At 36.6% G+C, this 24943-nt stretch overlaps 1 protein-coding gene across 1 annotated transcript; it reads right to left on the bottom strand.

The window, feature by feature from the left end:
• Positions 1-7445: 7445 nt before the first annotated feature.
• On the bottom strand, positions 7446-15111 carry FGG (fibrinogen gamma chain). The gene is made up of 9 exons (XM_004420938.3): positions 15034-15111; positions 14888-14932; positions 14510-14693; positions 14305-14398; positions 12642-12772; positions 12203-12336; positions 11117-11301; positions 9310-9587; positions 7446-7672 (listed from the first exon to the last, which is right to left on the bottom strand). Exons 1-9 carry the CDS (start codon positions 15109-15111, stop codon positions 7446-7448), a joined length of 1356 nt encoding a protein of 451 aa, XP_004420995.1.
• Between the last annotated feature and the right edge of the window lie 9832 nt (positions 15112-24943).

Below are 24943 nucleotides of genomic sequence, written 5' to 3'. Positions count from 1 at the left end.
ACATTGGCAAGGCTACTCAGCCTTGCGTATCTTATGTGCTCTACTTGCCCCTGCATTTCAAGAGTGTTGTAAAAGTTTGTTTCTCACCAAGCTGCTTACTATGAGGGTGAATGAGTTGACATGCTGCTCTATGCAAGAGTAACTGATGGGACTTTTATTTTTAAAACTCATCGATACACTGTCTTCAGATGGTTTCCCTGTAGTAATAGCTGTAGAGAGAAGATGGGAATTTCTTTAAATACACAGTAATGATTCTGAACCACACCTGCAAAAGTGAGGAAGGAAAAATAAAATAGCTTTTCTTGAATCTTGTTTGATTCTGTCACACCAAATTTCTCTCTAATCTCCTTATTCAGAAAAGAAATCTACTTTATTTCTTATAATTTAACTGTCCCCAAATTAATAGCCATTTAATTGAATAATTTTTTAGTATTTTTAGAATTAGGCTCTATAATGTTCTAATAACATAATAATCATTCTCTTTTTTTGCCTTTATGGAAAATTTTCATGGACTTTTACTTAAGCACTTTAAATCAAGTTTCCACTAAGTAGTTATGTGTGCATGTGTGTGATGTATGTATGTTTGTGTGTGTATGAGAGAGAAAAAGAGAGAGAGATGGGTGAAAGCGAGGCCCTGAGTTTTTCCCATTGTTTTGTTTCTTTTCATTCTTAACTGCATTATCAATTAAATAATTCATTTTTCAAGATAAATTCATTTTACTTATGCTATACTAAATTTTACTAAATTTATCAAATTTTTGCATTGAACAAATATTAAAGTATAAATGCTATTTTTGAAAAGTAAAATTATTATACAGATGAATAATCAATCGATGTATTAATATCAACAACAGAGATTCATTCTAACATCACACACCTTATATCCATTAAATTTGGCACACTCTCTACTAGTTTCACTGTAGTTCTTTTATTAAAGATTAGCGAACATTATCTATCAGTTGGTACTGATTTAATAATGATATATTGAGTTCTGGGGAAATAGAACCTGTAAGGTACTTAGACTTTCCACAGTAAGGAATTTTATGAAAAGTATAGGGTAATTTAATGACCAAGATCCATTTAATTCTCTGGGATTCCTATTGGAACCCATTTTTAATGGGCCATTCTGCAGTAAAACCAAGGCAATTTGAAGAAGGCATTAAAATTTTGCTTAGATAAAATTCAACAAAAAAAAAATACTGAGAATAACAGCAGAGAACCCAAACTGAAGGACATTTTACAAAATAATTGACTAGTATACCAGAATATACTTTTCTAAACAGTTGAGGTCATGAAAAAAGAGGAAAGACTAAGAAACTGTTACCAAAGCTGACTAAGGAGAGTTGACAACTAAATGTAATGCTGTGTCCTGGATGGGATCCTGAAACAGAAAAAAGACATTAGTGTAAAACTGGTGAAATCTGAATAAAGTGTAGAAGTTAGGAAATAGTAATTACCAGAGTTGGCTTTTTAGTTTTGACAAATGAACCATGGTAATGTAAGATGTTAACATTAGAGGAAACTGTGTGACGGGTATAGAAAACTCTCTCTTGTATCTTTATAACTTTTCTGTAAATAAAAAAATTATTACAAAATAAAAAAGTTGTCAAACAATAACAGCAAAAAATGTTAAAATTTTAAAATTATATTTCCAAACTTTACTGATGTTGGATTCAAATCTCATGCAGGAATACCAATCTTAACAGCAAAAAACAATTCAATTTTTTTTTGTCTCTGGAGCAATTTCCTATGTAATCTCTTTTGACCCTTACCACAGCTTTTTGAGGTAAGGAGAGCAAATTAGGAAGGAAAACATTTCCAGTTCAAGGTCTCTTAAATGTTAGGTCATATTTTTTTTTAAGTCACACTTTAACTATTTTTCCCTGAGGATTTGAAAGAGGCCACTTTCATCACAAGGTGGAATCTGCCCTACTCTGTTTATTTAGGGAGAGTCAATATTCAGATTTATTTAGGGAGGGTTCCCATCTACCTCAGGTCACTTCGTGCTCTTCAAGTTACGGCTAGAAGAAAACCTAGGTGAGGACCTGAAATGGGAGTCAATACCAGATTTTGGATTTGGGAAACACATTTTTGACCCAGTTGTAGACCTGATTAAATGCAATGATCCTGAATTTAACTGTTTGTATCTTCATATATTTCCCAATGAAATTGAGATGAGCAAGAGCTTGAAATTGTGCCAGCCAACCTTCACCAAATGCTTTCAAACCTGGTACAGAGGAGTGTTCTACAAGCCAGTGGTCTAATCTATCATCAGTGCCCCTAGCTGACCATGGCTACAGGGCCATTTGGGCCAGACCTCATGGTTTTGAGCCCAATAACTATTTGTCTATCTTTAGTTTGTACGTTTACTTTCTTAATGGAGAAAATATTAATCATCTTCTGGTATGTGGATCATTATTGGAGAGTGGTTACGATTATGTATACTTTTATGGGCTCTATTAATTCTCTGATAATTCCTCTGTCCCAAAATAATTTGTGAAATCTCCCTCTCTCTCCAGAGTCAATATCATCAAGATTATGTTCTCTGACTGTAATGCAATAAATTTAGATATTAATTAAAAATAGACAGTTTTAAAAATCACAAGCTTTGGAACCAAATTATATTCAGTTTATAACCCTTGGATTTGAAAGGAAATCAAGGGAAATTATAAAATACTCAGATTGTGGACAGATCTTAAAAACATAGTGCTGAATGAAAAAAGTAATAAGTACAATGAAAACCTTAGGCGTGCTTCTCAAAGTATTTGTGATGAAGGACCAGTTTTATTAAATTTCTAATCAATCACAGACCTATTATATTGTAAAATGAAATAAAAATAATTACTAGAAAAATGAAATTTAAAAAAGCAAAGATATACAAAATATAGGCCTGAATTTTTATTGTTAGATTCCAAAGACATGAAATTACATTTTATGTAATTTAAATATAATTAGAGCAAACATAACATAGGAAAAATGTTTCTACATGCGAATTCTCAATTTTTTTACTTGTCTTAACATAGACCAGTAAGAAAGAATTTGGGGACCAGCATTCTGAGTAACATTGATTTATAGCACAATGCCAGTTATATACTTTAAAAATACATAACACAAAAGAACAATCCATGATTTATAAGAATACATATAAATTAAGAAACACATATCGAACCTACTGGCATGATTGTCTATTAAGGGGACAAAGGGAAGAAAAGGAAGTTTGAATGAAAGGGAATCAGTCAATCAAAAGAATGACCCAGCACAGATGAATGAGAATGGTGTCCTAGGAGGATGAATAACTCAACTTCTGCCTCTGAGGGACACACACACATACACACACACACACACACACACACACCAAAAAGGTGTATGAAACAGTCTTTCCCACATTCTTAGTCTCTTTATCACCAACTTCTTATTATTTGCTATCTACTTAAAGTCACCTTATTATCATTAACTTTTTTCCCCCACCCTTTTTGAGCTACATCAAACTGATAAGAAATCATCAGGTAGATATTTTTTCGCCAGGATTAAATGTGTAATTTATTTTTCACCCTTATCTTCCAAAAAAACCAAATATATCTCTTCTTAATATCTTGGCTAGTTTATACTGGTTAGAATCAGATTCAAAGAATTTTAGACCTTGTAAAGGTCTCCAATATGTTGTCTGTACTTATAGTTCTTCATTTCCCACTCACTTGCAACCCACCCACAAATCTGAAACATAATATTTAAAGTATAACTACTAAATAAAAGGAGAATTGAAAAAAAGCTTTAGCACTGCAGAAGTATATTTTAAAATCTTGATATTTGTCCAATAAATGATTACTCCTGTCTGCTGATTCACGAACTCTGCCTTGTAGTTGCATGAGCTGAAGTCAGGGGATCAGCGCATCTGTACCTGTACATTCCTTTTTGGAAGCTCCCCTCTGCCAGTTTTTCAAAGTGTATGACCATGCACTCCCACTTTGCACGTAGCCTCCCTATTTTGCAGTAACCTGAGTTTTTCTGTGCCCAGGGAATTGAAGGGAAGGGTTGAGTAATAGTTATCTGTGATTTGAGCTGTGAAGAAAAATAATCTGTCTCTATGAGGCCCCAAACTCTGATTCACTTAAAAGTATATTTTTTAAAGTTGATTTATTAAGTTAATCTTTTCACTTTCCATTTTATTTGTGGAGACATGATCCAACTGATTCTGGAAATACATCTCATGCTTTATTTCTTAAACTGTAGCCCTTCAATGTTCATCGCTGAATATTAATAACTAAACGAGTTAAAATTTTGAAGTTTATCTCTATCTCACTGGGTTAGTAAATTAACTACAAAATTAACATGCACTCATCATAACAAGTAAAACAATACAGAGGTATAATAAGAGAAAGTTAGAAGCCTTTCCCTACCAATCAATGCTGGATTACCCAACATGCAGACCAAGTATGTACTCAGGACACCCACAGAAAGAGAGGGCTCTAAAATGTTTTTGAAAAAATGTTATAATTGATATTTCAGAAGAAGCATTGGACAAATGATCATGGGGAAAATCATAAACTTTTGGACTTTAATTTTGTGTTTAGTATTTTTTTTTTGGTGAGGAAGATTGTTCCGGAGCTAACATCTGTGCCATTCTTCCTCTATTTTGTATGTGGCAAGCCTGCCACAGCATGGCTTGATGAGCAGTGTGTAAGCCCGCACCCAGGATCCGAACCCGTGAACTCTGGGCCTCCGAAGCAGAGCACACGAATTCAACTACTATGCCACTGGGCTGGCCCCCTGTGTTTAGTACTTTTATTGAATTTTACATTACAGATTCTTTGTGGAGGACAAAGATGTACAAATAATGCATAAATGTCAAGATTATATTTTTTCTAAATGTAGCTGCATATATACTTTCTATATAATTATCATTGTAGAATTATTTTTCATCTTAAAATTTCACTTATTTTTTAAATGATTGCATATTCATACAGACATATTATGCTTATTATGTAATCACTGTATCTTATTCCATTGTACTAAGAAAACACCTTGCTTGTCCATTCTTACACTGTTAAATATTTTCTAAATTTCCCGCTGTCGTTAAATATATGTCTATATTTATATTTTTGTACATAGCTATTTTCTTTTTCGAAAATAATTTTCTTGGGATATATCACTGGAGTGAGATTATTGCATCAAAACTTAAATATTTAGGGGTCGACCTGGTGGCACAGTGGTTGGGTGCGCGCGCTCCACTGTGGCAGCCCAAGGGTTCGCTAGTTTGGATCCCGGGCGCACACCAACGCACCGCTCATCAGGCCACGCTGTGGTGGCGTCCCATGTAAAATAGAGGAAGATGGGCACAGATGTTAGCCCAGGGCTGATCTTCCTCTGCAAAAAGAGAAGGATTGGCATCGGATGTTAGCTCAGGGCTGGTCTTCCTCAAAAAAAACACAAAAACAAAAAAACAAATATTTATATAAATTTTCCTATCTGTGACAAAATTGCTCACCCAAAGGGTTTTATAGATTCACAAAGGGTAGACTGTATGCATTCTGAGTTTAAAAGTAGTTTGGAGCATGACAAAGGGGGGAGCAGGCAAGGTTGGGGACAAGATGGAGGAGAGAAGAAGAGAGGAAGGAGGCGATTGCCATTATCGTGGCAAGAGATGTTATATTTCCCAACTAGAATGGTGGCAGTGGGTATAGAGAAGGAAATGAATATAACAAATATTTAGGAGGTGGATTTGACAGGCTCGATGACACAGGGAAGGAAGAATAAGGCAGATAGGAGGGTAAGTCACTGGTTTTTTGAAACTTCAGACCTGTGTGGAACAAAACAGTTTGAGGAGAGAGGAGGATATTGCTATGCACCATATCCCCTATATCTGGCACAGTGGCTAGTACAACGAAGGCATTCAATAAATGTTAGTTGAATGAATGCTTCATGCATACATGAATGAATGAGTGCTGCAAACAATGAATCAACATTCCTATTCCCAAAGCCTCACGAGTATTTGGTTGTATACCTAGAAGTTGATTTACTGTTTTATCTACTCCACAGGATATTTTAAAATCAGGACTCATGAGAACAAGGAAGTGAGAGAATTAGGAAAGAAATCTTGGAAAGGAAGAGAATCCAAAGCCAAAGCTCAGGACTTCAGAACAACCAGATCCTACCCTCATAAGATTAGTCAATTATTTTACATGGTCGACCTTGTGCCAATTTATATAGACTTACCTATTCCTTACAGAAGGTGGTCAATCTCTACCTCTGGCCACTAAAAACTCAATATTCCTGGATTCAGAATGAAGTAATGTCTCCATTCCGTTCACCTCATCGTTCACCAGTGAGGGACTGAGCGGATTTTCCCCTAAAGCTCTCTGCTCCGAGTTACAGTCCTCTCAGAGTGCCCACATCTGGCCACAGCGTTCTGGAGCTAAAAGCCTTTTGTGGGAGAATCCCCAAACAGCCTTCTATCTCCAGGTGTGCTTTGGGCACCATGAAACTTAGTTACGTGATTGTGACTTGTGTTTACGTTCTTATATCAAATTTTGTGACTTTGGGTTACTGTCTTTTCCTGTATTTGTCGTATGTCCCCCGGAAGGCAAAGCCATGATTTCTATTTCCTTCATAGCTCCCCAAGAATCAGATATAATGTTTAGCAAAAAGTGCAGACTCAGCAGCTACTGATGATGGCCCACCCGTAATTACTAAATTAAAGTGGTGGTTTTTAATGGTCAATAAAAGGTACCAGGTATCTAGACTTAGGAAAAAAAATGTTTATTGAAGTGGTATGTAGATAAATTATTACCAGCATAAAACTGTTAGTGGAGTTTTCAGCAAGGATTCTTTTTACTCTTAAAATGAAGTGAGGCTTTGTGAGTTCATCGTCCCATGGGAAAAATATTATATTTCTCTGTTCAGATAAAGTCCTTTTAAAAAGGTATATCACTTTGAAGTGGTCTTCTAAATATCTCCAGCCTATGACCAAAACAGAAAATATATTAAAAAGATAAAATTCTTCCCATTTAAAAAGAAGAATTAAATATGTATGATTTAGGGGTAATAAAAAAGGAAAAAATACTTAGGTATTTGAAACACTAGAATTTACTCCTATTTTATTAGTATATACTAAAATATTTAATAAATAATTTAAAGAATCTCCAAGACAAAATGACATATGATCATTAAAATACAAAATATGGCAATAACTTTATTATATATCTAGGAAATATGCTAAAATGTTATTTCATCAAATAAACAAATTTTGAATAACTCTGAGTTCAGTAATCTGGGAACACAGTCCGAAGTGAGAAGTGAGTTTTAATTTCTATTTAAGGCTAAATATCCTTAATAAAAGACTTAAAATTAATAAATATAGTAAGAGAAAATGAGAAGGAACTTCCAGAAAAGTTTCTGAAACTTTGTGGATTAATAGAAATGAACATTTAATTCTCGAGGTGAAATGATTAGTCATATTCTGCGTCGTATTCATTTTCTATTTTGACACGGTGTTCTGGTCCAACCTGTTTGGCTCCTCCGAGGGTGTACTGCTGTCCTTCTCCAACGGCAAGTCTGTTGAATGGGATTATCTTCATGGTGGTTTTTTTCATGGAATACCACCGGGGTTTCCAAGTGGCCCAAATTATGCCATTATCATAACCATTAGGAGTAGATGATTTTGAGTAAGTGCCACCTAAAATAGGTTGTAGACGTACATATTATTGCTCTTGAATTTCCTTACCTCAAAAAGTCTACAAAGAACTGTTTGTTATGAAGTCTACTGTCACTTAACATCAAATTTATAGTGTCATCTACTAAATGAAAATATCCCTCAAGATTCCTAAAATCTCCATTTACAATTGAAATAAATTTATTATTAAACAATCCTTTACATCTGTGTTGAGCTTTCTGGTCACATCCATACTTTAAATGTATTCACTACTAACAGGGCTAGAACCCCAAATTTCCCCAATTGGTCTCTCTCCCTAAGCTTAGCCATCCTGGACTCAGCTGTTCTGGACCATCTTTCCGCAAGCAGGTTGAAATGGCGGGAGTCTCAATTCCTGATCAGGTGGTCTCAGGTCATTTGATAACACAATTTTATTGGAAAGTATGAGGGGCTTTAGAAAACGGTCCTGGAATGTTGTTTTATATCTCCATTATAAAGTGGAGACTAGGTTGATTTGCCCTCTTCTTGTCCCTGGGCACCAGATCTCATGTAATTTTGTAAGGGATTGTCTGAGTTCAATGCTGGAGTGTACCACAGACTATCAACATGGCTACTCTGGGTCATATGGATCGAGCACCTTCCCTGAGAGTTTCTTATAATTACATGACTTGTAGATGCAAAGGTAACTTAGGTTTCTTAAAAAAAAAACGTTGTGATAACAAAAAGGTAAATTTAAATATTTTTTAAGAAGATTCCAAGTAATCTATTGGCTAGGACAACCCTAAGAAGGTAAGATTGCTCATCTTTTTTTTTTCTTTCTCTCTTTTTGGTGAAGATTGGCCATGAGCTAACATCTGTGCCAATCTTCCTCCATGTTGCACGTGGGATGCTGCCACAGCATGGCTTGATGAGCGATGTGTAGGTCTGCACCTGGGTTCCAAATCTGCGGACCCCAGGCAACGAAAGCGGAGCACATGAACTTTAACCACGATGCCACCAGCTGGCCCCAAGATCGCTCATCTTAGTGGATCTTTTGCCATCAGTGGGCCTTCCCCACACGTAACTGTTGAGTAGTAGCAATAGTTTGTCAGTAAGTAAAACCAGTGTTCAGAACTACTCCAGCCTCAGAGCAAACTATAGCTTGCCTTGCCCCCCCCCCCGCTACCCCCCTCCCCGCCGCTGCATCCTAAAATAAGGGTCTACACTCCTCAGCTGGACTCCTCTCCTCTAAAGCTTTCATGGATCCCTGCCCTTTCCAATACTTCCCCGCTCTTTACTCTATTCCTCCAGATACCTGCTCACTGCTCCCTGGTTTTATCCGACACATAGCTCATGGGAAGCTGAGCCAGTCAAATGTGTTAACAAGCATAAATATGGTAATTAGTCCATCCAGATCATATACAGGGTAAGTCTAGAGGAGATACCATAACCCAAAGTGTCAACTCTGCTGTTGGTAGTTTCAGGCACAATGACAAATGAGTGGATATTTTGCAGCAGATGGATTTCTTGTAGAAGGGCCAATTTGAAGTGCAAGCTTAGTATTATCCAATTCTGGTTTAAAATAAAGAACTATATGATAAATACCCCAGTATCTTTACTAATTATTTTTCATTTCCTTAAATCTATTTATTACCTCTTATAAAAATATGACTACACCATACCTTGGTAATAAACTCCATTGAGGTGGCCAGCATGACACTTGTTCATCCACCAACCGGATCCATCCTGTTGAGCACAGTTGCCTTCAAATTTATCATTGTCATTGTCCCAGGTACTGAACTGCATGCCATTGTGGGACGTGAAAAACTTGTCACTAGGATCATCACCAAAATCATAGCCGTCAAAGGCATCTCCGGCATCTCCACTTATGAAGTAGGCATATGTCAAGCGGTATTTGTCAGTTTCAGGTCCCACCTTGAACGTGGAATAGTCTGCAGTACTATAAGAAAGGGAATACAGATATCACGTCCTGAGCCTGACTAGGGATCTCAGAAGTTCCCTCTTCCATAGGACAATTGCTTGGAATTTTTAACTTTGCTTCTTCAGTCTGAAATATGCTCATTGAATAAAGTTTTCTGCAAATCTGGCAAGAGGCAATGGATGTCTGAACCAGTTCAGAGCTCATCAGCAGCATCCAAAATGGGTCTAGAAGCCTTCAGAGCATCCTGGTGAAAACTAAAAACTGCAGCCATTTTAACGTTTTTTTGCCTATAGGGTCCTAATATGAAATACATATGTGTGGATGAATCTGACTAATTTCATATTTTCCGCTTTTATCTAAGTGTTTAGCATTGTGCACAGTTATCACAAACCACAGGAATTATCTGATAGTGAATAACCATTAATTAATACACCAAACTTGAAGAAGCTACAGCTTCATTAGCCACTCATACCAGCTAAAGGCTGAGGGGTTTTTCTTTTCCAAAGCAGTGTGATAGTGGCAAGAAGGTGGGCTTCCTTGAGTGTCACATAAAAGAAGTGGTCCCTCTGTGGCTCACAAAACATGAACTATAGGACCAGAGTGAGATTTTCCCCAGAAAAAAAGTTGCGAATGAGGGCCGGAATTCTATGGAGTGCAGGGAAGAATGGGCCTTGGTGCATGAACAGAGATTTCCAGAAAATATTTATCTTCTTCCCTGATGTCCAGTACTTGGAAAATGGGAGATGTTCTCACAGGAGAAGGTCTACTGACTATGGTGCTTTCCGGGCAAAAATTTAAAAAATAAAAATATGTGTTTGGACACAGAATATATTTCATTATGTCATAGATGCAACAAGAGGGTTGAATATTTTTCTTGTATTTTCTGTCTCAGTAGGAGACAGATATCCAAACCCTTCTTTATATTGAATCCAACTTTTAATTAGAGACAAAATGTTCAAAGTCCCCAAATAGCTCTGAGCGCAGAGGGGACTTTATCTCACCAAAGGAGCTAGCTGATTTAATTTTAAGGTAGCTCATAGATTTGACTGAATGAATGGTCATTAAAGCACTGGGAAATCTGAAAATGCTGAATTCGCTTTTCAACTAGGATACTCGTTAAGAGGATGGGCTGTAGAGTCAAAGTACCTGAGTTCAGATCCAACCTTTACCGTATACCACCAATGTGACCTGGGAAAGTTAACCTGTAAAATGAGATTAATAATAATACCTGCCTCATGAAATAGTTATTTGGATTAAATTATAATTTCATGCTCAATTTCCGGTACATATTAAACTTTCAGTAAATACTGGCTATTGTTCTGTATGGTTCCAGGGTAAGTAGATTGTACCAAAGCACTCAGATCCAGACTGGATAGGGTCTACCTCTTTGGACTGCTCGAGAGCTAAATTGACTTCTAAGGAAAAATACCTGGTTGTGTTATTTGCATTTGTTAGGCTGTCTTTGTTATTGGTCTATTGTGAGTTGGAAAGTGCACATTCCAGATGGTCTCTACAACAAAAAGTTAGAAGTCCTTTCTAAACAGTACCTGGTTCTGCCATTCCAGTCCTCCAACTCCACTCTTAGTACATATGGGATGGTAGACTGTGTGCTTATCAAATGAATCTTCTCATTTCCCAGCCAAAATTCTGTGGTGCCAGTAGGAGACAGATATCCAAACCCTTCTTTATATTGAATCCAATTTTTCTTGAAATCCACACTGCCATCAAGCCTCTAATTACACAATTGCGTGGGCAAAAGGAGAGAGCAGACCATCAGTGCACGTGAAGAAAACATTATAAACATTTTGTTGAAAATATGGAGGGCATGATTCCATCATTTACTAAGTGACCTTGGGCGAGCTGCCTCAGTTTCCTCATCTGTCAAATAGGAATAAAGATGCTTACTTCTTAGGGTCATTGCAGGAATTACATGACAGAATGTAAGAGAAGTACTTAACAGAGTGTCTGGAACATTATAAATTCTAAATTAGTGGTAATTTTAACAAAACACCTAGAGGACTTTAGCACTCCAGCTTGATATTGCTGATTCTTGTACTGATGGTGGAAAGGTCAACCCATCGCTCAATCTTTGTCTACCAACCGGCACATCCATCACTCACTCCCTCTGAGCGCCCCCTGGAGGCGTAGTTGTAACAGTGGTCCTAGGTAAACAAAAGCTAAAAGGATCCACAGTGAGTACAAGGGGCTAGTAGAGGCAACAGAGGGCCCTTGTCTTGGAACAGCCCAACTGTGTCCTCTGGAGGACTTCATCTTCTTGTGATGGGCAGCCTTAGGTCTTGATCTACCTGATGAAAGAGCTCCCTTCTAGTTCTTTGTCATTATGATACTGTAATTATGTACTATCATGAATCAACAACAGCAGTGCCTGCACGGACTCTGAAACCAGACCACCTGGATTCAAATCCTGAGTCTGTTACTTATTAATGATTATGTGACCTTGGGCAAGTTACTTAACCTCTTGTGCCTAAGTTTTCTCCTCTGTAAAAAGAGCTAATAATTGTACCTACCTCATAGGGAAGTTGTAAGGATTGAGTTAATGTTCACAAGGTGTTTAGAAAAGTATCTGGGATATGGCAGGTGTTTATTAAATACACATGGTGAGAGAAAAATACCTTCTGAAGCACAGTCCATCCATTTCCAGATGTATCAATTTCACAGTAGACTAAGAACTGCTGCTTAGCTTTCAGAGGTTTGATAAAGTAAAGCCCACTCTCTTTGGCTCCCTTATTGGCAATGTCTTGACAGTCTGAAGAAAAAGAAATTTTTACTGTGGTTTGAAATCCAGGTAAGACTGTTCCAGCCTTGAAAATGAGCTTTTAACACGTTGTGAACTACTGTATTCATTTCCCAAGAAGCATTTTCTTACTTCTCACATCATCATTCCTTTCAAACTATTTTTAGCTACTCAAGAAAAGTGTAAGCAATTGGACACTTTAGATTTAATGGTTATACACTTTCCAAATTATTCCTATACATTCCAATTCATAAAATCTCCCTTACTTTATATGTTTGCTTTGATGAACATAACCCCAATATAAACTTTTCACTTACCTCTCCCAGTTATATCTTGTATTTGTACTGTGTCTCTGCAAGGTTCCTGACACTTTTCTTCAAGCTGGGCTACCTTCTGTCTCAGATTAGTGATCTTTTGATTATTTGAATTATATATATCCAGCAAAAATCTACAAGCAGAAGAATAAGATAGAATATTCCATTCAGAGGAGTAAATTTTGTGTTTTCTTTTAAAAATGCTACCTTATTTTCTCAAGAATTACTTCCTGATAAGTTATTCCACTATGGAAAAATTAAATCGTGTTACTAATTTGAGGTGAATTAAAATTCTAAGCTTTTTAAAAAAGAAAATAACAAAGTCCTTGTCAATATACAATATCCTTGTAAATGGTCATTCTGATTTTTACCTTCCGCATAAAGGGCAGCAGGTAACGACCTATGTGAGCGATGAGCCTGGTTAATAGGAAGACCACCTAATAATTATTCTTAGGACGCACCATTCCTAGGCAAGGAAGAGCTCTCTTCAGTAATTCACAAGTGCTGAAGCTTTATTCCTTTTCACTTGTGGATCTTCTCAGGATCTATTTATGGACTTCAATCTATAACTTACATGGAAAAAGTATCTGGGGCATTATCTTCTGTAAAATAAAACAACAGACACTTCCCCTTCTGTCTTAATGTTCACATTTACATGGCTTTGGAAAAAGGCTAGGGGAAGTAAAAACCCTGCTTTTGTAGTCTCTCATGGGGTTGCTTGTACATATTCAGAAATGATAGAAAACTATCTACAATGCATAGACTGTCGTGTCTTTCTTTGAAGTAAAGAAGGATAGACAAACTATTTGATCACTTTTTTTCTCTACTGCGCCTTAGAAAATTATTGCACCATGGTCTCCTTCAACTCCAATGATGGGCAATAACCATACAAATTATAATCTTAATAATAATCACAACAATAATAACAGTGGTCCTCTGATACCAAAAAGTGGAGAAATCCCTCCTGGACGAATTCTCCCTAGCCACCATTTAGCTCAATTTCTTATGCTTTTTTGAGAACAATTTAGGAAAAAAAAATGAGATAGAAACTAAAACTGTATCTGAAACCCCATGTTCAGAAAGTTTATGAGTCCCTAGGAAGTTGTTAACAGAGACATTTTACTCTCAGGTTAAGGAAGGAGAATCCATAATTGCTGGTTCATTGTGCCATGATCAACACGTACCCTTTACAATGTGTGTTATACTTAGTCTCTTAAAACACATTTTTTCTGCTCTACCTTCAATATAATTTACTTTTATAGCTGGGATCCTTTCTATGCCTCTGCTTGCTAATTCCTCATCACCGATTTGTTGACAATCTTATAAAAAGAATTTTATTTTCAACACCCAAATTCCCCTCAGTTTGAATTTATGTTGTAAGACAAATGAGAGTAGGGGGGAACATTCTGATAAATACAGTGAGAAAAGCATTTGAAGACATCTACAACACCTTTCTCCCATATGATTATTAAAAAGCAATTATAACCCAATACAACTCATATTGCACTAAAAATTCCTACTTCCACTGTGTTCAAAGTGGTCAGGCATAATGCCAATGGGATATTATAAGTGGAAAAAAAATAAAAAGATTACTTCCATGGAAGTTTGGGATATTGAATAAAAACTAAATCAGTCTTGGAGAGTAAACTAAAACAAAAACGCTTACCGAATACTTGATGCATGTGTTATAAGCAATGCTTCGTATTTCACAATTTCTTCCATCATTTTCTTGGCTTCCCTGATAGCACTATCTATTCTACCTGTAATATGGGGTGAAAGACATAAAATTACTTAGGCAAATAGAACCACTAACACAACAGCAAAAGAACTTCACAAATTATTTTCTCAGTCAGTGGTATTCAGTTTCTCACCTGGCCTCTGTGGTTCATCAGAATTAGGGACGAGTTGGATGGCTTTGATCAGTTCTTTAACTTCTGATGTTTTGTTTTCAGCTTGATTTAAGATGTCTTCCAAAGTCTGTAGATCCTTGTCCACACTGGTTTGGTAAGTCGATAGGAAATCTGCAATTCCACAGGTAGTTGGACAATAACTACCCTGAAAGTACAACAATACAGTGATTAGAAATCTTGATAAAAGCTACATTTAAAATCTATTAATAAAAATAGCTAAACTGTAGACTATGTTAAAAAAAAGGGTTTAAAATGCCAAATGATATTTGTGAGAGAACCCCTTTTGTTCCTCTGCCCCTCTCCAGTCCAAACACAGTGAGAAACATTAAAATTACTTACAAATCTTTCATCTAAGATGCAGCAGTTGTCTTTGGTAGCAACACGCTAGAGGAGAAAAATACAGAAATGTCACTAGTTTATCATATATTTTCTTATTTTTCAGCTTTCCGTTTAAAACAAATGTGTCTTGTGAACAGCACACTTACTGCCAGGCATGTTGAAGAGAGCAATAGAAGAGTGTAGAAGTAGAGAATTAAATTCCGGGGGTACATGGACCAACTCATGATGTCGGGGGTGCTCGGTACTCCGAGCCCTGTATCAGCTCTGTGGCCTCTCAGGTTCCAAGTGTCCCTTTATGTAAGCTCCAAGAATGAGCAAGAGTGCCAGTGGCTGGAGCTGATCACGAGGCCTTCTTACCTGAAAGGTGGGGATGTCTTTCCCGTCTCTTTTTTCTTCATTCTGGCCCCCAACCTATGCTCACTCAGATTCCCAGATTTTGCACAGAGGTTTAAGCTCCTCCTTTTTGGCCCAGTTCAACCTTTCTCCTCTGAAGCAGATTGATCTGCAAAGGCTAGTGAAGCATTAGCCATTGCGATGAGGAGGGCGGGGAGCGTGGGAGGCTGCGTGTTGCAACCTCTTCCAGTACATGGCTGAGAGAGCAAACATAGAGAGCTCACCTCGACCAGAACAAACCCAGCCAGCTGACCCCAACCAGGACAACCCAGCCCAACTTTAAGATGGAACCTGGTGCCATAATCCAAATTACCGAAAGTCCTTTCTTAGCCCAGGGATGAGATAACATAATTCTTTTTAACCTGTGATTATGGCAGGAAGAGACTTTGCTTTCCACTAGGTCCCAATTTGTCAGTATTCTCAGGAACAAATGACACTGGAAATATATTCCTGCTTCTCTGTGTTGACCATTTTCTTTGTTTTTTCTTTCTTTTTTAAAAATTGAGATATAATTGACATATAACATTATATTAGTTTCAGGTGTACAACATAAGGATTCGATATTTGCGTACATTGCAAAATGATCACCACAATAAGTCTAGTTAACATCCATCACCACATTCAGCTACAAAATTTTTTTTCTTGTGATGAGAACTGTTAACATCTACTTTCTTAGAAACTATCAAATATACAACACAGTATTATTAACTGTAGTACTCATGCTGTACATTACCTCCCCAGGACTTATTTATTTTATAACTGGAAGTTTGTGCCTTTTGACCCACTTCACCAATAAGTTGACCATTTTCATAGGCTCTCAGTTCGCAGTGAGCTTTTGAGCTCAACTCTTCCCTTCGTCTTGAAGGACTGGCTGATGAGTCATGATACGTGCCACAGAAGGGAAACAAGTCAGGAGCCTGCTTTGTTTTTCCTAAGGTTCCATCTATCTACCTCAGAGGAAAGCCTGGATACAGGAGGCAGCAGCTAGAAAAATCCACCCCCATAAGTGTGACTAGAAGCATAGCCGGAGGAAAAGGGCTAAAATGAGACATTAGGATAGGGCTGTCCCTTATGCTCTGCCCCTAGAGCTTCCTGGGATATTGGGAAAATGCATTTATAATCATCTGCTATCGATAATTTACAATTGTGCATTACCATTGTTATTAACATCCCTATTTTGAGTTATCTCTTATTTCCTCCTCTGAAACCAAGCTTACTGCAAATTTTGATTAAATATATTAACGGGAGAAATATATCTGGATTGAAAGAAATCCTAATGCTGTAATGTTTAGTCTTAAGTCTTTACAAAGGAATATTTATGTTTTCACTTGAAACAAAAATAAATGTTCCTACTCGGTAAATAATCAATAATTATTATAACAAAGTGAATATATCAAAACCAGACTTGTTGCCTTTTTTCTCCTCCTTAATAGTTCCCCTCACCAGTTATTGCCAGTTATTGCCAATCACATCACAGTACCACCAGCCAATTAAAGTCTTGAAGTCTTCCTCATCCTCCTTATCTATTCATCTAATCAGTTGTCAAAGCTTGTGGTTAAAACTATTTTCACACTGTCGCTTATATTTTATTCCTACTTTCTATTTCCACTGCTGACATCCCAGAGGAGGCCCTCTTCTTTCTTGTCAGGACTACTTGTCTAGACTGCCTGCTAACTGATCTCCCTTCCTCCACTCCAGTCACTTCCTGCTCCAAACTGTCTGTCATTCTGCTGACAGATTAATCTTCCTATAATGTAGCTCTGATTATGACATCCACTGGCTCAAAACCTTCTATGACTCCCTATCTCCCATCATAATGAATGTAAACATAATACATATCTCTCCTACCTTTGCTATTTTTTCTCCCTTCATTCTATTTCCTACTCCCTCTGGTCAAACCAAATTGAATCACATAACATCCCCTTAATGTGCACCATCTAGTCTTATCTCTTAGATGGTGTTTTTCTTTTTATATGTCAGTCCCTCTGCCTGGATTGCCTTCATACACACTCGTGCATCCCTGGCTGTCAAAATCCTATACAACCTTAAGATCCCGTTTTATGATTTCTACTCCCCCCCCCCAAAACAAAAACCAAAACTCTGGAGGCCACCTCTACCTCCTTCATAGCATTTACAGCAACCTTGTATTATACGTAGACATGCCGTTATCTACCTCATTAGATTGTAAACTTGTCTTTACGGCTACTGCACCTAGCATAGCAACATTTAACGCTCAATAATGACTTGATGGCATTGAATTGAATTGGGCTGGAAGTAAGTGTTATAAAGTTTACACTTCTAATATCTCTCAAAACTTCCAAATTGCAAAAATAAATGACTTTGGCAAGAGTAATTATGTAAAAGTAAATGAATAATCAATCAGAAAGTAACTATTGATAAGGCGGGTGTGTAAAAATTACTAATCAGAAATCAATAGCCATCTTCTATAAAACAACAACCAGTTAGAATATATAATGGAAGAAAAAAAATCACACATAAGTTCAACCACAAACACACAACTAGATAAAATATCTAAGGAAAAAGTTAATAAGAAATAGACAAGGTTGATATTATTAAAAATTCCAAACAATACCTTAGGGATATAAAATAATAATTGGAAAAGATGAAAATCATGCTTTATTTCTAAACAAAAGAACCAATAAAAATGTCAATGATTTCCATGATAATTTAGAATTGTATTGATATTTCAATAAACTATGAACATGTTTTTTTCTTCTTTCTCCTTTTTTTTTTCTTTTTAAGATTTAGATAAGCTGTTTCTAACCTTCAAATAAAAAAAAGAGAAAATTATCTTGGAAAATTCTAAAAAAGAGGAAGAAGAATGAGGACAAAAATATCTCCCAAATATCAAAACATATTATAAATCCATAATTTTTTAAACAACATGATACTGAGCCATAGTAGGTAGATAAGTATTGTCAAGATATAGGCTTAAATTTATTTTGATGTTCAGTATGATAAAGTTGACATTACATATCAGTGAAGACAAAAAAAATCATTCAATATATGGCATTAGTATGGTGATAAGACAACTGGGAAGCTATCTGGGGGAAAAATTAAATGGCATGCATACCTAACTTCTTATGCCAAAATAAATTCAAGATTAAACAAATAACTAAGTATAAAAAAGGAAACTACAAATACTAGAAGAAAATATGAGAGAAATCATTCATAATACTTGAGTATGGAAGATCTATCTAAACATGATACAAAATCCCAGAAAAGATTGATAAATTTTGACTACGTTAAAAAAAATTTCTTCCCAGCCAAAAAATCTGGTACATACAAAATCAAAGGCAAAGTACAAAAAGACAACAGAATGCGTATACACACATATTAGCATATACATTGAATATCATTTCAAGATTACACAGTAGAGTCGACCAGGGTTTACATGGAGAGGTATGGGGTTGGAGAATGAAGGACAGCTTGGGAAAAACACTTCATTTTCTCTGTATACTCTCTATATTTAGAATTTTGAATATATGCACATATTATCCTCCCAAAAAGTACATGTGACTAAAATGTGTAATTTTTGATCATTCACAATGATTTATTAGCTGTACTAGTAATTATTTCTTGATTATTTTTTATTTCAATAGAAAAGGTGACTAAGGCACCGCCTTTTAAGAAGATTATAGCCCAATGGAGGAGAATATGCATAAGTAGTTGTTAAGAATTCTGGAGAACATCTGCCTGGGTTTGAATCCCATCCTCACAACTTACTAGCTGTGTCACTCAGCACAAGTAACTTAACCTCTCTGAGTTTCAGTATCTGTGTTGGTAAAATAGAAATAATATTTCTAATATAACACCTACTTCATAGGATTGTTACCAGGATTCAATGAAATGATGTGCTGAGCACATTGCCTGATTCACAGAAAATGTTAAATAATTGTTTATAAGGCTTATGAATTACCAAATGTTTTACAGTGACAATTAGAATTTGTACAAATAGGTATTTCATTTCATAGGATTGCAACAGGGATCATTACTGGTAGATTTGGTTTATGGGGAACAAGCTTTGTTGTTCCAGTTACAGAAAGTTCTCTTTAATAAATGATCTGCGCAACTAACTACAGGCTGATTCTGCAATGCTCTCAAGAGAAGAAAGCATCTGGTTGTCTAATTTAAGTGGAAATTCCACCTAAATTAATTCTACCAATCAAAGATGAAATGATGATAGAACTAGACTGCACACATTGTGAGAAGGTGTACTTCCTATCAGTAAGAGTTCAAGCAAAGCAGTTCAGAGAATGTTGCCATGTGGTTCTTTTAGCTGAACACCATAAAATATTGATTTGTTGAATTTAAGGTAACAATTCATAATTTTGTATTAAATCTTATATATACAATATATAATCTCATATGCACAAGGTTGATAAAACACTTAAATTGAGGAAGTAGAAAATTCTATCTTATCCAATTTTAGAAGCGTTGTATTTGTATTCCTGGCTTTTTGCTGACTTGTATTAGAATCTGAGATGTAATATCACAATTTTAGAGAAAAGAATTGTTTTTTACTACAATCTCAAGTCCTAAATTAAAATCTTATTGGACAAGATGCTCTTTGAGAGAAAATGGCCAAATTTGATTTAGAGGCCTACATTGGCCCTGCATTCAGTCACTTAGGTCTATTAAATTTTAACTAGCTGTTCTTTTCCATGTTTGAGCGAATTTTTATTCTGATAAACTATAAATGATTAATGAATTCCAGGAAAGAAGAATATTTCTTAAATCAAATTTCCTCTCCTTCCATGTTTGTTTTCTGAGAAAATAGCATGGGTAATATTTAAGCCAAAATAATCATTTAATTTAATTCAGAGGTCAATGAGCTTGTTTATTGAAATAATAATTTCCCAAATTGCCTATCATCCAACTGTTTGTGTTCTGATTTGAAAATGTTACGTCTACTGCTAATGGTCTTCATGTACATTGATAATTCACTCTGTGAGCCCCTTGTCTGTTTTGTTCATTTCTGCTCCAAATTGCTTGCTAAATTTGAATTTGATTATTTAGAGTTAATTTAAGACTTCTCGACCTGGCGACAAATGACATAGGCCTGAAGGAATAATAGAAAGAGCCACTGATTTTGAGCATCTTATTATTATTATTAATTTTTTTTTTGGTGAGGAAGATTGGCCCTGAGCTAACATCCATTGCCAATCTTCCTCTTTTTGCTTGAGGAAGATTCACCCTGACCTAACATCTGTGTCAATATTCCTCTGTTTTGCATGTGGGTCATTGCCACAGCATGGCTTGATGAGTGGTGTAAGTCTGCACCTGGGATCCGAACCCGAGAACCCAGGCTGCCAGAGCAGAGTGCACCAAACTTAACCACTATGCAACCAAGCTGGCCCCTGAGCATCTTCCTTATGCTCGATGTCATGCTATAGTTTAGTTGTTGCTGTTTTGTATATTCTCTCATTTAATCCTCACAACAAGCCTAGGAAGTAGATATGATTATCTGCATCTTATAAATGAAGAGTCTTTGAGAGGTTATAGTGATATATGCAAGGTCACTGTGCCAGAACAGGGATTCAGACCTATGGGCCCAGAGCCTGTACTATTAACCATGACTCTAAATAAAATCATGAAGCACTTCTTAATCTAAGGCGATATACAGATACAAGATGTTATTATGAGAATCAAAGTTATTCATTGATGGAATGAGTTCCTAGAGGAGTTTATGGATTTTAAAAAATAACATGTGTATGCATATATGTGTGTGTATATATGTACACGTATGTATATAAGTATGTGTGTATGTGATTGTATGAACATATATTTACATTGTGTGAGCATATATTATCTATATAAAATGCCTATCTTCTTCTCTGGGTTAGAAACGAGGTTGGCTAGATGGTCTTTTACAGTCTTTCTCAAACCTGGATTTTTATGCTTTTATAATGCTTGTATTTTCAGTCCAATTTTAGATGGAAGCAGTTTTTCAATGCTGACCTCGTGGCTCAAGTTCAATAGAACTTGATGAATTGAATTCTCTCAGTAGCTTAAAGGAAGATATATCCATTGGGTGGTCCAAGGAAACTCAAATTAATGCTGACAATGACATGTCTATTTTTCCAATAAGTAAATCATTTGTAGATCTAAGCTAAATTTATAGCCTGACTTCTCAGAATTGGATTCTCTCAAAATAGGTAGAAAGAAAGTTACCTGTTGGTTGGTATGTTGAAAGTCAGTCTAAACTAATAGTAAAAATATCTCACTAAGGGAAACACAGTTGTCTGTTAGAATATTTACCTTGCTTATAAAAATAGTCCAGAGAAAGTGAAAATGAAAACGTTTTCTTGATAGTCAATGAACAATGTGCTTTTAGTTTCAATATGTAAATCAAAGACAGAAAAACAACATGAGGCATGTAATATGGAGTTCCCACTGGGGGCAGGGCAGTAGCCACAGGTTGGGTTTTGAGATTCTTAACTTCATAAAGCTTCACTGGATGTATCAACTGGGGCATCTGGCTGAGGGGCAGGGAGGTTCAAAAAGTGCTCTGGATGGGATTTAGGAAATTAAGCAACCGAGTGCCTAGAGAAAGAAATATTGTCCCAATCAGGATTACATCCAGAGCCAAAACTGGCCAAGAATCAGCCATTTTTAATACTGGCTGGAGATGAAGGAATGTTCTGAAGCTGCCCTGGATGGAAACAAATTGGAATGGAGAAGTTAGATTTAAGTGTTTGCTGTGCCAAATTGGTCTGTTATTGAGTTTCTAGTTTGTTTGTTTGTTTCTATCTTCATGTAATTTATAACTTGAGATTTTTTTACCCTATGAGTTTTCACCACTACATGAGATCAGCAGAGGATTTACAAGAGCAAGCGAGTGTGGTAAAAACAAAACAAAATAAAGGGGCCAAGTTACATTCACAAGTTACATTCCTCTGTTTGAGGAAAACTCTGGTCATTTTGTCAAATAAATTATCTGTGGAGAAAAAAATTATATATTTCTGAAGAAGGAAGGAAGGTAGGAAAAATAGAAAATGCTATCAGATCAACAAAATGATTCATCTTGTCTTACTTGAGTCCACATTTGCTTTAACCTTCAATCTTGAATGAGGACAAATAAAATATTCGTAAGACTTGTATCTTTGTTTTAAATTCTAACCACTTGGGTTAGTTTACTACCTTGCTGTGATTGCACTATAGTCCTTTCAATTCAAAGTTAAATCCGTAAAGAATACACTGTGTATAAAGGCTAATTTTTATTGACATTTGAAGGACTTTGCTTCACCCATGAAAGGTGACATGTTACCCTTCCTCAAAGGTAGATTGCTGAGTACGCTGTACCTTGAGTGGTGGAGCAGTGACCTCTGCTTAGTAAACAAAGATACGATTTGTAAAACCCCAAATATTGACTGAATGTTTTGCAAGGAAGGCCAGAGTGTAAACCACGTTCTTGATTGATAACGTTATATAATACGTTGTTTACTGTGCCAGTAGGTTCCTGAAAAATAGCCTGTCTGCAGGACTATCTAGGACAAGCTCATCCATAAAGAAACAAAGAATGTCAAAATTCAGAACATTGTGTTTCATCTTTTATAAATAACACAGAGGAAATTCTGTTTACCAAGATCCAGGAAACCAATTGCTCAATCATGCATCCTTCTGGGTCAGAAAACTACCCGGTATTCTCATATCAACACTTCCTGTGGCTCTCACCCAATATGCTTTATTAGGTTAATTTCCCCTTAGCACTTCATCGATATTTAAGACTGTATCATTTCATTATGGGTATGGAAGCCCCCTTCCTCACACCCCTCCTCTTACCTTCCTGATATGGTAAACTGCCTCTAGCTCTGACACAGAAACTGTACAGAATTATCACAGGAAAATTCTTGAAATAATGCTTAGTCAAATATGCACCCCAAAATTTGGTTAAAGGATCCCATGATGTTCCCCCACGGGATGCTCAGACCAGATGTATATCGAGTAGGTACTATTTGCCAGGCCCTCCTCATTCAGTGCAATGAGAAAACAGACAAAGTCCCTGCTGTCAACAAGTTTACACTCTAGTGGAGAGAAAGAGGCAATAAACAACATATTATATCATGTCAATTGGTGACAAAGCCTGTGAGCAAAAATAAAGAAGAGTTGAGGGAACGAGACACACTGGCCACTGCTAGTTGAGCTATGGCTGTCTGGGAAGCAATCTACGATAAGGTGATGCTTGCTAGGTTTGTGATGGGGCGAGTCACAAAGTTCATGGCTGGCTCATCATTGCCACCTGCAGGCCCCCATATATCTGGAAGGTGGGTGGTTCGAAGTCAGCCTACATATTTTTTTGATTTGGGGCTGTCAGAGATTTGACAAGCCCAGCCAAGCGACCTAGTAAGAATAAAGGAGAGGAACCCTGTGGAAGTTAGCCCGAAAGCACCACGAAGTTCATCTACACACTATGGTCATGTCTGGTCTCCTGTGTTGGAGGTCTGATGACATCATTCTCCTCACCAAAACTTCCAAGGACTCCCTGTCTCCTATCCAATTAAATACAAACTTCTCAGCCTTATGTTTAAGCTTCTCCACAAAAATATGCCCAATATCACTTATTAGCCAGATCTTATAAATTAAATTGTTATCACAATCCCATAAAATTTAAAGATATTATTATAATCATATAATAATTAACTAATTAAAATAAATTTTATGTAAGCCCCACGAAGGCAAGGATTTTCATCTGCACTTACTTACCTGTAGCATTTAAAACAGTGCACTCATAAATACTTGTTGAATGAATAAAATATATTTTACTAAATATTACTAAATACAAAATATTACTAAAACACTGAAATAAAATATTAAAATTCAGTTTGAAGCAGAGCACATGACCACAAAGGGGCTTATAAGATCATTCAAGAAAAGAAAAGACAAAGCACACCGGCCTCAAAAGCATCTGTCTCAGAGAAAAATCTGTCCACAGATGTGGTAGGGTAATCAGAGGCCACAGGGTGGGTCAGTTATAAAGCTGGTGCGGAGCAGCTGCCCGTGGACAAACCAGGGTGATTCTTCTAGCCTCCATTCAAGTGGCATCTGGAGGGGAGAGGGACGTTACTGAAGGGGACCTCACGTGTGTTTAATTTTTGGAAAACAAAAGCAAAACTATATGACACTTTAAAACAAATCCAAGTTGAATGATCTCCATAAAATAGACTGGAGAAGTCCCCAGAATACTGTGACTCTAAGAAGAATTTCCAAGAGCTGCTGGTGACTGCTTCTCCTGATCCTCTGTCTGAAGTGTAATGAGAGACGGCTACACGCAGGCCTCTGGGCTACTCCCACTTGCTGGAACAAGTGGGCTCTAACCAAACTGTACGATCTTAACAAAGTTAAATCAAATACTAGAAGAGGGGGAAATGAGGGAATTTATGTTGCATTGTGTGTTGGAGCTCTGACAGGCATTTGCATTAACTTAAGAAAAATGTCTAGAGTACATAAGACTAGGGTTAGTGTGCATGGTAAAGATAACCTAGTGACCTTCCCCTGCCCCTTTCCCTAGGCTTGTCTGTCCTGGTCCCATGCTTTAGCCCAGCTCACTCAACTATGCCCGAAGCCAGCACAATGAGAATGCTCACGGTTTGCCTTTGAGAAGCTCTCAGCAGGGTCTTGGGTTCCTCACCCCACACTCTT

The sequence above is a fragment of the Ceratotherium simum genome, chromosome 12 (genome assembly GCF_057802395.1).
Source record: "Ceratotherium simum simum isolate JZ-2026a chromosome 12, ASM5780239v1, whole genome shotgun sequence".
NCBI classification, from domain to species: domain Eukaryota; kingdom Metazoa; phylum Chordata; class Mammalia; order Perissodactyla; family Rhinocerotidae; genus Ceratotherium; species Ceratotherium simum.
Note: the sequence above shows the minus strand (reverse complement) of the source record. Positions and strands in the feature narration are given on the sequence as shown.

What these genes read in the sequence shown, in the direction of transcription:
- FGG (XM_004420938.3), bottom strand. Translation starts at nt 15,111, where the DNA reads ATGAGTTGGTCCATGTACCCCCGGAATTTAATTCTCTACTTCTACACT. An exon ending in ACAAGATATAACTGGGAGAG is followed by an intron (nt 12,337 to 12,641) that starts GTAAGTGAAAAG and finishes CTTTTTCTTCAG; the next exon opens with ACTGTCAAGACATTGCCAAT. An exon ending in CAATGGAGTTTATTACCAAG is followed by an intron (nt 7,673 to 9,309) that starts GTATGGTGTAGT and finishes AACCTATTTTAG; the next exon opens with GTGGCACTTACTCAAAATCA.